General features: G+C 40.0%; 1 protein-coding gene across 2 annotated transcripts in view; it reads right to left on the bottom strand.

The window, feature by feature from the left end:
- Positions 1-386: 386 nt before the first annotated feature.
- tln1 (talin 1) overlaps positions 387-15106 on the bottom strand; it is a 75968-nt gene continuing 61248 nt past the window's right edge. For both annotated transcript variants that reach the window (XM_062434058.1, XM_062434059.1), the window contains 7 exons: positions 9225-9330; positions 8045-8169; positions 7602-7727; positions 6599-6661; positions 6332-6514; positions 905-1030; positions 387-824 (listed from right to left, as the gene is read on the bottom strand). In XM_062434058.1, coding sequence (XP_062290042.1) covers positions 690-824; positions 905-1030; positions 6332-6514; positions 6599-6661; positions 7602-7727; positions 8045-8169; positions 9225-9330 — 864 coding nt within the window. In that variant the 3' untranslated portion in view covers positions 387-689. The remainder of the gene's footprint in view (positions 825-904; positions 1031-6331; positions 6515-6598; positions 6662-7601; positions 7728-8044; positions 8170-9224; positions 9331-15106) is intronic.

Here is a 15106-nt window from a genome sequence, read left to right as displayed (position 1 = left end):
TTTCATAGCTCAATCTTTAAAAAAATAACATTTTCCACTCTGATTTGTTCCATTGTAAAGTTCATTATTGCAATTCTGAACTTAAAAAACGGCAACAATTTATTTCATTGTCCTTATTTCAGATTCAAACAGTATGATGAATAACATACTGAATATCATCATTGTCATGTGACCAGACGGCCACAATGAACTATCACTTAAACATCGAGTCTCTTTGTCTCTTAATGTATTCACACACATAAAACATTTGCATAGAAATTTTGCAAAAAGCATAAATTGTGCCATTGTCTCCATAGCTTTAAGTTCCAACAGTGAAGGCGAGCGGAATTTATTGGCAGGACAGTCACACAGGACATACAAAAAAAGATTTTTAAAAAAAGAACGAAAAAAAAGAAAAAAAAGAAGAAAAAAAAAAGAGCCATATATATTGGAAAGTATACGATCATCTATAATCAATCAGAAGCACAGATACCTTAAGGCTTATATATTTCTGGATTAACAAAATTAATAATCATTGGCATTATTGCAAGTTTGACTTTGAAAATTAAATACAGAACAGATTAATAATCACCATTCTGATACAACACTGTGGAATTGGACTTAATCTGACTGATGCACGAGGCCTCCTCTCAACAAGAAGCTGGGGGAAGGTCCTGAGCATTCCATGGATCACTGTTGCATTACAGCACTCACTGCTCCTGGCCGTCCTCCCGCAGCTCTGTGGGGAGGAACTTGTACTGCTGCTGTCTGATCATGGCCAGCCTCTTCCTGGCCTCCTCCAGCTCCCTTTCTTTTCGCAGCATCTCTTCCTGAGCAGCAATGATCTGCAGCACAACACAGTCTGTCAGTACATTGAGGAAACACCAGCTTCAAAATTCTCTCACTTTGGGTGTGTTTGACTCACCTGAGCAATACCTCCAACCATCTTACTCTTGACAACCACAGCCTGGTCATCCTGAGCATCAAACGCTGCTTTCTGTGCTGCTTTCACCAGGTTATCAGAGGCTCTCTTCACAGCATTTCCAGCAGCCTGCACAAACACACAATGAGTCATGATTTTCAAAAAAGAGTGACAGTCCATACTTGAGATTGGAAACGTCCACTTACTAACTTTTTCTGGAGCTTTTCATAGTTGTAAGTTCCAGAAAAGGTTAGTGTGTTCACCTTGATTTATCTTTTTGTCGAACTAAAAGAATTGAGGGCAGAGGAAGTGAACTTTAAGAGCAGATGTCTAATACCTCTAACCATGGACCATGATTGAGTCTTTGAGGGAATGTGAACACAGACTCATGGAGACATTGAGCAGCACACACCAGCTGTGCTGCTTGTGAACAGCAACTCCTGGAAAGGGAAAGAAAATTTCCAACAGTGCTCAAAGAGAAAACCATAACAGGTTTTTTTCCTGCTCAGTGCCTGAGAATTTCTGTATAAGGCAATGAGGAGCAGCCTGCTGAACTACACTCAAAGCCAAACATTTGTCTCATTGGGCAGCTCAGCTCTAACAAAGCAGGGTTTTCTCCTTTTGCGGCTCTGTGGGCTGAAATCAGACACTGAGCTGGCAGAGGACGACACAGTCATACAGACATTAGTGATTTCTCCTCTACTGGTTTATCTTTGGCTGGAATGTTACTGTGAGTGCAGCCCAGACATACAACATAACATTGTGAAGTTCCCTTCAACAGCTGTACACTGAGGCAACACATTAAACTGGACTGTAAAAGTGTCCCAGAGCTACCACTGGGGGGCTGATGATCTTTTAACAATTGATTTGATGTGCATTTATAGAACAACTCAACCCTCTTTTATTCACTCATAATATCACTCCCACTTCCTCACAACTCTGACTCCATCTTTCCCTCGGACTGTCTACGCTGGACTCTTTTCAGCCCTGTTTTTAATCATTAATCAGTTTCAATCAATACAGCTGTCTACACCAGTGGTGTAACACATAAGGTTTCAGTTCAACATGGACGAACGGAGTGAAGCCCTGTGTGGCACTGGTCTACCGGGGTCAGTTGGATCCACAACTTTTACTACTAGCTGCTCCTGTTATAACTGATGCTTTGAAGCATATTTTTAATTTAACTTTAATAACTGGAAGTAATCCAACTGTGTGGAAAACTGCTTTCGTTTCTCCATTGCACAAATAATAACTCTAAACTGCCTTGTTTGGCTAAAACATTAGAGCGGCTTGTTAATAGTCAACTGAAAATGTACTACTTCTACTTTTACTACTAAATCTACTTTTAATATTTGAAATCTTCATCAGTCTGGCTATAGATCTGCACACAACACTTTGACAGCAACAACTAAAGTTGTCAACGATATTGTCCATGCTTTAGATAAAGACTGGTCTGTGCTGCTCTTATTGTTGACCTATCTAAGGCATTTGACACAGTGGACCACTCGTTACTTTTAAAGCACCTTGAAACCATTGGTTTCCACAAGAAGACAGATTTCTACCCAATTTTATTTACTCTTTATATTAATGATTTTAGTATTGGCATAGCAAATAATACAATTCATCAGTATGCCAATGACACAATCACCTCTTCAGTCGCCCCCTCTGCTGATCTAGCTCTTAAAAACCTACTGTGTGATTTTCATATTATAGAGCAAGCTCTGACTGACCCTTAATTATAAATTAATCCCAAAAAGACAAAATACATGTTATTCACAAGATTGTCACCTTTGCTTATAGACAGTAGTATATCTACATTGAATGGGACTCCTATTGAAAGTGTTTCCAATTACAAATATCTGGGCATCTGAATAGATGATAAGCTTTTAAAAATTCATATCTCCCAACTAACTACAAATTAAAAAGTAAATATCATTTAATTATAACAGAGCTTGTTTTACTTTGAATTGTAGAAAATAACTTGTTCAGGCCACTTTTTTACCTGCTCTAGATTATGGGGATGTGATCTACATTCATGCTGCTCTCTCAACATTGAAGCCCCTTGATGCAGTGTATCATTCTGCACTCTGTTTTATTACAGGTGATAGGTTTAGAATCACTGTGTTCTTTATGACAAAGTTGGATGAACATCTTTATCTGTAAGGAAGGAACAGCACTGCATGATTTTTATCTACAAGGCCTTGCTGCATGTTTTACCTGTCTATCTTACCAGTTTAATCTCATTTAGAACTTGTAGCTTGCACACTCGTTCACAAGAGATCTTGATTTTAAACATTCCCAATGTAAGGACCGAATTGGGGAAGACTGCTTTTCAGGTCTATGCCCCTCAGAAGTGGAATCACTAACAGCGTGTTCTTGAACTAGATTGTCTTATTTCTTTAGATAGTTTAAAATGCCTATTGTTCAATGTTCTGAAGTCTGTAATTGTACATATTGTGTATGTTTATTCATGTGTTTTGTAATCAGGGTGACATTGGAAAAGAGAGCTTGCTCTCAATTGACCTTCCCTGAATAAATAAAGTATTTAAAAAAAAACTAAACAAAACATAACTGCGACCCAAAAACTGTCTTTTTAGACACTTAGTTATTGGTTCTTAACAAGTCTTAAGATCTGGTGTTTTAAGACACCAGCTTTTGACGTGATATCCCACCAGTGAAGACTGATGCCTCTGTACCCCGATTTCTGCTTAGACCCCAATCAGTGTTGGTCAATGGAATTTTGTTTGTGGTGAAAAACAATGTACCTCAGGAAAATCCAGACTTTACTGTCCCTATTCCCTAGATTAGTCTCTCATTGTGTTCATCCAGAGTAACAGGGACACTGATGCAATGTTGTGAGCACCACAAACTAAATTCCATTAATCAGTTATATTAGGGCAGATGTCATATCTATCAAAGACCAAGCATTCCATTGTGGTATTATTAGCAGTACATGCCATGAACACCATGCATTGTGGGAATTTTTTGATATAAAGGGTATAACTTTGATGCCTGACTGAAGTAGTAGACAGTAAATATTAGTGACTAGGTAGCAGATAGGGGATGCTTTTGGACACATCCAGGAGCCAGCAAAAATGGAAAATGATGATATTGTATAATGGTTAAAATCATCCACATCAGCCTCTAAGAAGTGGGACATATCATGAATTAATTAACACAAAACACTCCCTGTTGCCTGTTGCATTATAGTGTGGTACCAAATAAACTGGTTACCCTGTGGTGAAGACAGTTCTGTGCCTCAAACACCTGCTCCAAACAGTGCCTTTCCTCAGTTATTCACACATTCAACAGAGAGACTGTACATTACTCAGCACTCTGAGTAATTACAGCCTTAAAAAGCACCACAGCAAAGAGTGAAGAGAGCAAATGCTGCTGGTGTAATCATAGATCAGGGTTAATGTTTCCAGTTCTGGGTGCCATGGCTTGGACTGGTGGATTGTTTCCAGAGCTCCTGTAGACATAAATGTATGGGAATTACTGTGGTGGCAGCTGCAGGCCAAGAAGAGGAGGAGATAAGCCACTGCTGATTGGATCAGAGAATATGAGATGGCCTTGGCGGGCTGATTTGCTCACAGCTAGCACACACACACAGCCTTAAAGATAGTATTTTTGGGTGCATGAGGTGACAGGAGATACTTGTAGTTTCTGTTATGTCTTGGGGCTCACCGCATCAGTTACACATAAAGGTCACAACAAGCATTCTGTGCTACATTATTTCCAGCAGTGAGTCAGTGATTCAGTGGAGTTTAATAGGAAAAACTGATTTTTAAAGGGGCTTTCCACTTCATTTAAACATGAAGTTCAGTTTACTTATCATGAGGAGTAATAATCAGCCTGTGAAAACAGTATAATGTGTTCTGTGTTTAGTCAAGTTTCAGAAAACATCCCTGATGATGTCATAGTGATGTCATCAGGATTGGAGACGAAATTTTTCTTACAGAACAGGAGGTGTGGCTTAACATACATGGGCATTTTCCAGACACGGGAGATCTAGGAAAATATTTTATTAATGGCATGATGAGAAATGAAGGATCTAATATTTTTGGATTTTGAATCACACAGAGTCAGGCTATCCTGGCCCGTTTCTTCCAGCTTGACCTTTAAAAAAAAAAAAAAAATCTGTCTCTTGTGAGACCCCCAACGTTATGGCACTACAATACTTTAAAACTTTAAAAAGACTGAAATGGAGCATTATATTTACCTGTGCTAAATATAGATTGCACTAATCCTGATGTAGCAGCTGTACAGATCATGCAGCTCACCTGTAACCCTAAACACTCAAAGTCCAGCCTATGAATAGACTATACCATTCTGTGTACTCTCCAACAACCCCAACTGTTGCAGAATGACGGATGTTGTTCCCTCAGCAGGTACTGTAGGTTTGAATCATTAGGATAAATGAGGATCACACTTCTCATGTGTCAGTCTGATGGAGAAGGATTAGAGAGTTAGGGAGCTAACTTTGGACCAAAACCTGGCTCGACAGTCTCAAGAAATGGCTGAACCCCAAAAACCTGTTTCTATAGTAACTAATGCAGATTGCTTGCCTCTTTTTTTTCAAATTCCACTGACTATCCCTGAGGATGTGGCCACATTGTTCCTGAGTTGTAAGGATATTTTAGGGTGCTTTCACTCCTGCCCCTGTTGTGTTTGCCTATTCATTTAGGCTGGTGTGAAAGCTGGTGTGGACCACACCACCACATACAGTAGTCTATGAAGTGGTTTGTTTATGGTCTAAAAGCAAAGCAGACCCCAGGACTGTGTGATGGTAGATATTCCAAAAATCCATCTGCTGATGGTGAACTGTAAAGAAAGTGACCTTCCAAACCCTCTGTATAACCGATGCCTTATTTATAAAATGGAACGAGGGAAACATGTGAGTTAAGGGATCTTGGGGTGAGGAGGAGGAAAAAAAGCCCTGAGACAAATGAACCTAAACCTGAGCGAAGAGGTGAGGCTGGAAGGACAAGAGGGATGTACAGACAAAGAATTCGGCCTCAGCCTGGTGCCTCAAACACAGGCAGCAAGATTCGTGATAATCTCCTGGCAGCATTGGCGAGGCACAAAAGATGCAGGATTGCAAACAGTCATCTTGATTCTTCTGCAATACTGGAGGGGGAAACGAGTTTGCAGATGATCCATTCTTAAGGTGGCTCAGTGAAAAAGGGAGTTGAGCAGCGCTAGTGCTGGGTTTTTATATTTGGAGGGTGCTGCACGGTTGCTAACTTCTGATTGGGCAGTGGGTGCAAAGATACTTCTCAGGGGCAGAGGCAGAGCCTCATAGGATAAACCAATTGAGAAGCCTGTTAGATTGTGGAGCATTTTATACAACAATACTAAATATGATGCTGTGCAGTGCCATGGTAACAGCATAGTAAACATGTAGAGTGAGAGACAGACTGTGCTGACCTGAAGCCTCTTCATGGTCTGGGAGTCTTGGTCAGCCTTGACTTTGCAGGCCACAAGCAGCTGAGCGGTGGAGGCTGCAACCTGCTTGGCTGATGAGATTAGCTTCTCCTCGCTGGCGTGTCCCTGGACTGCAGAGTTGGCTGCTTCACACAGGTTGTTGGTCGCTGCGGCAACCATTCGAGCCTGAGAAGTGAACGGCATCAATAGTGAGATGTTTTACTAATAACTTTTCTAATCCTTAAATAAACTTAGAGGAAAAAGACTTACAGCTGAGATCAGTCCCTGAGACCACTGTCCATCATCCACTGCATTGGCTGGTATTGCTCCCACCTGAAAACACACATCAGAGGTCTGTGTTTACAAAGCGTTCACTGATATCAAAAAAAAAAAGAAGAAGGAAAATATAACCTAAACTTAAACCAAAGAAAAATGACTCTTACGGTTGATTCAGGATTAGTATAAATTCGTATTTGTAATAAAATTCAAAAACAAGTACAGTGAGCTGACAGAAAACACCTGTAGCTCAAGAGGTAGAGTGAGTTGTCCACTAATGGTGGCGTGATCCCTGACTCCTCCTGTTTCATTTCACAGTGTTCTAGGGCACCATACTGAACCCCAAATTGCTCCTGATCATTGCACTGGCACACGTGGTAGCCTGCCACCATTGGTGTGTGTGTGTGTGTGTGTGTGTGTGTGTGTGTGTGTGTGTGTGTGTGTGTGAGAATGGGTAAGTGAGCATCAGAAAAACATTGTAAAGCACTTTGGATAAAGGCACTATATGCATTGATTATTTCGTTGTGTTATGCATCAAAGCATGATATGGTGGATTTCCCCCCAGCGGACTGAATAAGTGATGATGGATCCTTCTTTTTGTTAAATGCTGTTTTTTCTCTGTCAGCTTTCTCCTCTGAGGTCATACATGAACACAAAAGCATTATCATTGTCCTGCTACTGGCCTGTACATGGGTTCCCAACTTCACACTTAATAATTCATTAATGTGTGGATAGCTCACATAGAAAAATACACATTTCTTCATATTGTCAATTTCTGGACTATCTTAACTATATATTTGTTTTTTATTTAGTGGAAAGAAAGGTTCTCCAAAAACGGATGAGTTTGTATTATATAAGCATGCTTTGTGTTTATCTTTGGGGCATATCACAACGTATTCCCCTGTGAATACTGAATAAATGTGTCAAACAGTATTCAGAATTGTCACTGTGATAAAATCTCATAGAATGTTCATCCTTTAGTTGGGTTCAGACGTACCTTCCCTTGAGCAACCAGCTCCCTCTGTGCTGCTGAAGCAGCTTTGACCAGAGCACTGGTGGCAGCTGCGATGGACTTGGCTGCTTCCAGAATCTGCTCCTCAAAGTTCAAGCTCTCATCTGCCTCCTGTTTACATGGGAGGGATACCAACAGTCAATAAACACACGTTGTTACAGGGCTGTGGTGACCTGTGGAAGATTTATTCAGGCACAAAGGCCTCATGGTTACTGTAAAAAGGTTAATAGGGCTGGTTTTCAGCATAGGACAAGCTTTAAAATGGAGGAATACTAAGATGCTAACAGGCTAAGGTCTGGAACAGCCATCAATCATGGTGTGAGGAGCTGATAGCTGGACAGACATGAAGCACACACACTGTACGTGACCCTGTGGTGAGGTTAACAGGCCCAGTGTGAATACTGCTGCTCTGTAAAAAGCCCTCTAACCTTGGGTTTGGTCCTTGGTCTCAGCTGCTCCAGTTTCTTGGCAGCTGCTTCAATAGCTGCTGCAGCTCCCAGCAGCTCATTCTCTGCGATGACTGTGGGATCCTCAGGGTCCACCCACTCTGTGCCTGCAGCACACACAGTATAATAGTATTATGGTAATGATAACATAGCTTTTATTATCTCAATCATCCCTATATATTTTAAATTTGAGATAAATGATGTTATATGTTTTTTATTAAAGTTTATTTCATCTTATGTGCTGTACCTGTTCATTTACATCTACATAATTATTGTTTCATTTATTCTTCCTGTTTGTGAGCTGGTCTAGGTTAATAAAACACCAAGATTAGCTAAGCTCTGAGGCTAACAAACCAATGCTCCCTTTTATCATCAAACAGCGAAGTCTTCTACCTGAAGGTGTGCAAAGTGTATCATATCTTCTGTTGTTCTTGTCATTTTCAGGTTGGAGCTAAATGATGTCATTATTAAATTGAATTTTAAGGCTGTGATTCACAACTGTAGTGTTGTTGTTGTGAGCCTGATTCAGAATATTTGAGTTTTTTATGACTGAAGTTGAGCGCTAAACCTTAATAGGGCATTTGATGCTGGATTCTGAGCTGATAAAATCCAGTTGAACCCTAATCATGCACATCAACATTTCTATCTGCTAAATAAAATAGTGGACCTAAAGCCACGTAGGCAGCAAGATTCAGTTGCAGATAATGTCCCTCCATTTGACAGATGATGCATTCATAGAATCGCCTTGAGTTCAACATAAGTTGTACTTGACTGAGCTGTGTGAAACTGTAGATCTCTAAGGGGCGTATTTACTAATCCTACTTCAACTTTTTACTGTGAGGACTTATTTGCATGAAGTTCCCTAAATATTATCCAGTGGGCCCCTGAAAGGCAGTGTGTATCAATATCACCGAGTTGGAATTTAAAGTTGTATACTTAGTGGCTTAAAAATGATTGATTGTAATTCTTATTTTATATATATATATATTTATATATATATATTGTACATCAGTACTATACTTGGAATTGTCATATAACCATAAAAGTTCACTAAAAATGTCTGGTGAGGGTTAGGGTTATTACATGTAAATGAAAACGAAGAGACACAACCAGTTTGCTTCAAATGTAATTTTGTTGTTGAAGAGGTCAAAGGTTAAGGTACCTTTCATGGCCTCAGCAGCCTGGATGAGTTCAGTGACAGAGCCTGCTACTCGCTTAGAGTAACCGGCTAACTGCTGCTTCATATCATGAGAGGGCTTCTGGATGATCTGTGGGAGAAGAAAAAAGTCACAACTTTTAATTTAATACTTGATGTGAAAATGAGGTTCAGGTAGGTGTGCTCAGTTCCACAAGCATTGACATTTAAAAAACTAAAAAGTGAGTATGAACAAATCTGATGAAAATGTGTTAACATATTTCTGCCTTTGTGCAGACAGAGAATTTTAGTGATGAACCTACACAGAGCTTTATACACCTGGACTTCATCCTGGCCTTAAACTTTAACTTTTTTAAAATATCACTGTAATTTATGAAAATAAACCTGTGCCGTTAAAGTCCAACATACACTGTTAAGTTGAGACACCACTAAACAATCTACTGAGCTATTCCTATCTGATTGTTTAAGGGGAAGTTCACTGATTTTTCACATCAGCGTGTGTTTCCAGGTGTTGGGGAGGACAGCTGCAGGTGTGAAAAAGCCTTTTGTGTCCAGAGTGAGTTGTGTAAAATCTGATGAAGTGCCTCAATTGATGTCACTTGAGTCAGTGTCAGTTGGGACTAAATGTGTTGTGTGAGTCAGGAAGAAGTGAGGTTACCAGATCCCTGTAGCCCGCTCCTCTTCTCTGCTGGAGGCTAGCAGCTCTATTTGTATTAGAACTATATCTCCTCATACACTCATATTCATATGGAGAATTACATGATTTTGGGAATAACAATCTGACCACAGATTCACACTAATTCAGATTTCTTTAGTTATAAACACTGATGTGACTTTGTGACTCTCACATCAATTATATAATAGAGGGAGGAAATGAGACCTTGTTAATTACTGAATCCTTAAAGGTATATTTAGTTATACAGTTTTAATTTGTGACTGCTCAGATGTGTTTTAGTTTCAGTTAATGTCCTCAGACTGTCCTGAGTGGACATGTAGTATTCAGGTTGAAACGGTGTGTGACAGGTGCAGAGCATTAACAGGGCTCAGCCCATACCCGGCTTAAGTTTATTCAGAAGTGTTGTCATGGAAGATAGAGACGAGGACGTAACTGCACAGGAACGCATGCAACGGGCCAAACTAATACCACTTGCAAACACTAACACATCCATACACACACACACACACACACACACACACACACACACACACACACACACACACACACACACACACACACACACACACACACACACACACACACACACACACACACACACACACACACACACACACACACACACACACACACACACACACACACACACACACAGTCCACTAACAAACAAACAAACAAACAAACACATATGGTCCTTAAGAATTAGTATGTGACTTTAGGTTTACTCTGTGCCATGTGTTCATTTGATGGCGAGACAAATGAAAACCAAACCATGTCACTGAGCAGCATGATCAGCAGGTCACTGTTAGTACTGGATTTCCTACAGAGGTCACAGGCTGGCTGTTCTGTTCCAACCATTAGAGGGCAAGATCACAGGCTCAGATCACATCTATAAAAAGTACTGTATTCACAACCACTAGATTTCGGTTTGTTTTGTTTACATTATTTGTAGAAAATATACTTAATTAGTAAAGAGCAAACAAATACATGGATCCAAGCAACTGATGAACTTGGAACCAAAAGCTCACTGTATCTGGGCAACCAGGAGGACACGGCAATCACTCAACAGGGCTTCAACAGTTAGCTTAGTATGCATTTGTGTGTATACCTGGGCAAGATAAGACACTTTCCTGTGGTGTTCATTGCCTCAAAAAAGAACCAAAGTTTTTGCCAACATTTAACAAACCACAGGACTTGTCTCCTCTGTTAACATCCAATGATATGACCCCAACTTCAGTGTAGTTGAACATAAATGTAGCTCTTCAATAATCTGAAAAAATGCTGCCTTTGAACATTTGTCCAGGCAGCAATTAGGCTCTGCTCCAGCTTTGGGCTACAGCGGTACATTCAGGAGCCCAATGTGCATTTAAACACATTCACTGCATCTACTTTAATGATCATTTTGAGCACAGACAGCAGAAACTGAAAGTCTGCTCACTAATTTATCTGCACTGTTAGTATTTGTATTTATGATGACAAGACATCAATCTGATATCTGCAGACAGCTGCTAGTAAGTGTTAGCTACGCAGCAGCTGAATTCAGCAGAATCCACACACTGTTCAGTCGGGCTGCATGGCTTCACATCTTGTAGCCAGAAATAATATCTTGTTAACAAACACAAACAGAGCTAAGATCAGTGTGTGGAGTCATTTTTCAGTCCCCCCCCTCTTGTAGATATGATCTGTAGATCTACTATGACATAGCCAGATTAAATTAACCATCCAGAGTCATGACAGTCCCATAAACTATCACGTTCAAAGACTCAAACTACTCACGTCACAGTTTAGGGGACTGTTGTGACTCGAGGACACTGATATAGACAGCTATCATCCACATGACTTTTTGTGCCTTAATATGTTATAATAACTGGATTTCCTGAAGGTGAATATTTTAAATATCATGCAGTAACTCAACCATTTAAAACAAGTATACACATAACATTTAGTACATTAAAAAGCACAAACGCAAAAACTGATCTCTGGATTTGAAGCATTGAAATTTGATCATTAAAATAAATATTTAATCAGAATGATTTATTTATTTTTAAATCCATCCCAGGAGTGTGAGTGTGTGCTTAAACTAATCTCAAGACATCCTTCAACACTAAAAGGCACAAATAAAAATGTGTATTATAAATTGAAGTTTATGGAATTGTATTTGCTTTGTCATATGATTATGAAATAATATGACCAGACATTACAACATGTCATGTTTCCTTCTTTCCTTCTCAAGTACAATTTTGGACAAGAATTACAACTTTCACTTTGTTACATTTGGATTCTTGAGTTGTTACTTTTATATATTTATTACTTTCATCCATATTGTAGCCCATGTACATTTTGTTATTTCCTCCTTAAACCTCAGTGGAGTTAGTGGTGTGCTGCTCCCAGGTCTACTCTGGCTTTGTTCTGCTGATATGCTGGTGATGGTATTCTGCAGGATTGTTGTGATATTATATATGCGCTGAAGTATTCAACCAATGCAGCGACACACTTGTGCGGGTCAGTCATGTGGTGTACTCACCGGCTTGAACCGACATCAGTGAGCCACAAGTTTAAAAGGAACATTGACAGAGCGTTGGGAAAAAGAAAGAAAAAATGTGATCAAAGACATGACAGCTGATATCAGACACATGGGGGAGAGGTTTGTAAGCATGCAGCCACCATGCTGTGAAACAGCAACTTCTCTGGAACTAAATGATCAATTATATAATTAATAGAATTATGTATGCACTATTATGTCTAAATGTATTTCTTTTTCAGTTGTATGCTTGTTTGTCCTGATAAAACATAGTGTTGATGGCCAGGTAACATCCAGACATCAGCACCACTTTCATTTTGGAACTATTTTTGATCCATTACAGCACATCTTGAAAGGATGTTCAATGGTCATCTCAACAGGTGTGTTCTGACTGCACAGGTTATTCAGCCATGTGAAGTAAGATTCCAAACTGTAAGGAACAAAAAGTGCTCAGTGGGAACTGTGAACTGAACAACAGTCCATCAGTTTGCCGTACGGTGACAGGCAAGATTACTCATAACATAAGGAAGAATGCCAGGCTAAAATCAGTGAGTGAGAGTAGAGGCTCAGGCATTTTTGCTTGTTTTACCTTAGAAGTGTAAAGTTGACCATGGTGAAAAACAACAGGGTCCATGAGAGCTGGCAGTCATTTCGTGCACCACTCATATTTATTAAGAATGAGATAATATTAATATTGAATAATAATAATAATAATAATCTGTAAACATCTACATATAACATTACATAATAATATGTTTAATCATTGTTTTTGTTTCAGTATATATTCAATATTAACAGATGGTTTTGTTTATGTTACCAGGGTAACGCACAGAGGAAGTGATGTCTGCACTGGTGACGTAAAAGGATATTCCAAATGGTGGAATTTTGTCGAAGGAAGAAACCAATATTTCCTGAACAGGGAGCAGGGAATATAGAGAACCTTTCATGCACACTGTGGAACAGAACACAACTAATGTTTGTTGGGAAAGAGCTGGGATGTGAGTGATAGCCGAGCTTGTTAGCTTGTTAGTTAGTTATATACACACTAAACCAGTCAAATCTGGACTTCTTCATGTTGTAAAGATCTCCAACCAAACTGGGTTGCCTAATCAGTGTAAAAAAAGTAAGTTTGTTCCTATTTGTTTATCAAACAAAAGAAAAAGAAAAAACAGGTTTTCCATTAACCAGTAAAACTGTAGTTCTGAGACAGTATTTACTGTCAGCAGTTAGATGGTTTCCAGTTAGCCCTGGCTCTCTGTGTGGATCCAGCTGGAATAATGGTTCCCAATGTGTTATTCAGATTAAAGTAAGAAGAAACACTGGGTCTGTTGGGCAGCTGAGTGAAGTGGAGACGAAGAAGAAGAACCAGGACAGTCTGCTGATGCTGATATTTTACTTTAAGCCCTTTACTGGCTGATACCAATGATGTGCCGATATTATCGTGCATCTCTACCTCAAATCAAACATTACTGGATGTCAGTATGTATGTAAAAGCAGTAAAAAGTACAATATTTCCTTTTGGATTGCACAGGAATAGAAATATGAAGTACCATGAAATGGAAATATTTTTAAGTGTTCTGTGCAGCTTCCCCACTTGAAAGAGATGGGCTCTAAAGGTTTCATAAGGTGAAAAACCGGCTGCCTCTCTGCTGTTGGTAGAAATGTCCACTTTGCATAGGCTCTCCACACGGCACAATCAGGTGAGTAACCGGCATTTTCTGACGCTTTCTTTTTGTCTCCAACTGGGCTGCTGCTCTTACTGGGACGCTGTGCGCAGCTTCTTTTAATGGTCTGTGCAGCTCAGTGAGATTGATTGGTTCCTTCCGGTTTGGATATTGATTTCCTCTTTTCGATCGCATTTTCCCAGTTTGACTTGACACCACCCACTCGATCTTCTCATGGAAACACTGGGGAGATTGCCAGCTTTAAAAAGGCAAATTTGGTGGTCAATTTAAGACTTACTATTGACTTGACTCTCCTCCTGTTCCTCCGCTGGTAGTAAGACGACGAGTGGCCTGACATACCTATGAAGGATGGTGGCTTGGATTTCTCTGTTTGATTGGATAAGTTGATTTCTGTTTCTGAGCTCTTATCACAGGAACACAGTAGCTTGGGAAGACCTTGACATTGACGTCTCTAACAATGCCTTTGCTGTCAGGATGTGTGCTGATGACTCTGCCAAGCTTGAAATGTCCTCTTAGTGCATTTTGGTCACTTAGCCAGACAACATCTCCAACAGTGACGTTTCTTTGTGCAGTGTCCCACTTCTCACAAATAAGTTAGGACCAGCGAGCTGACTCAAGCTTTTCCAGAACATGGCGACCTCTGACTGCATTGCTATGAGCCTTTAACAAGGGTAGTTGGAAAAGTCAAGGGTTTTGAAATCCCCACTTGGAGATGCTTGGCCAAGTAGGAGGGTGTTGGGCGTGACATACTGGATGCAGTCCTCTCAGCTCTGTACTCTATCATCAACTGGTCGCTCATTTGCTAGGTTGGCTGCGATGTAAAGAGTTGTCTGGAACTCACACTCTGATTTTCTCCTGTAGAAGGTCCTGGCCAAGACACATCTTTTTCTTTCTTTTTGAGAAATTGATTGCAACCATGACATGGAGTTAGTCCTCTTCTACTATGTAGCCCAGGCCGAGAGCCTAATCACGCATTTGGTTTGGTGAGATCATGCCTGGCATTTTC

The sequence above is a fragment of the Scomber scombrus genome, chromosome 15 (genome assembly GCF_963691925.1).
Source record: "Scomber scombrus chromosome 15, fScoSco1.1, whole genome shotgun sequence".
NCBI lineage: Eukaryota > Metazoa > Chordata > Actinopteri > Scombriformes > Scombridae > Scomber > Scomber scombrus.
This window is presented reverse-complemented; position numbering and strand designations above follow the sequence as displayed.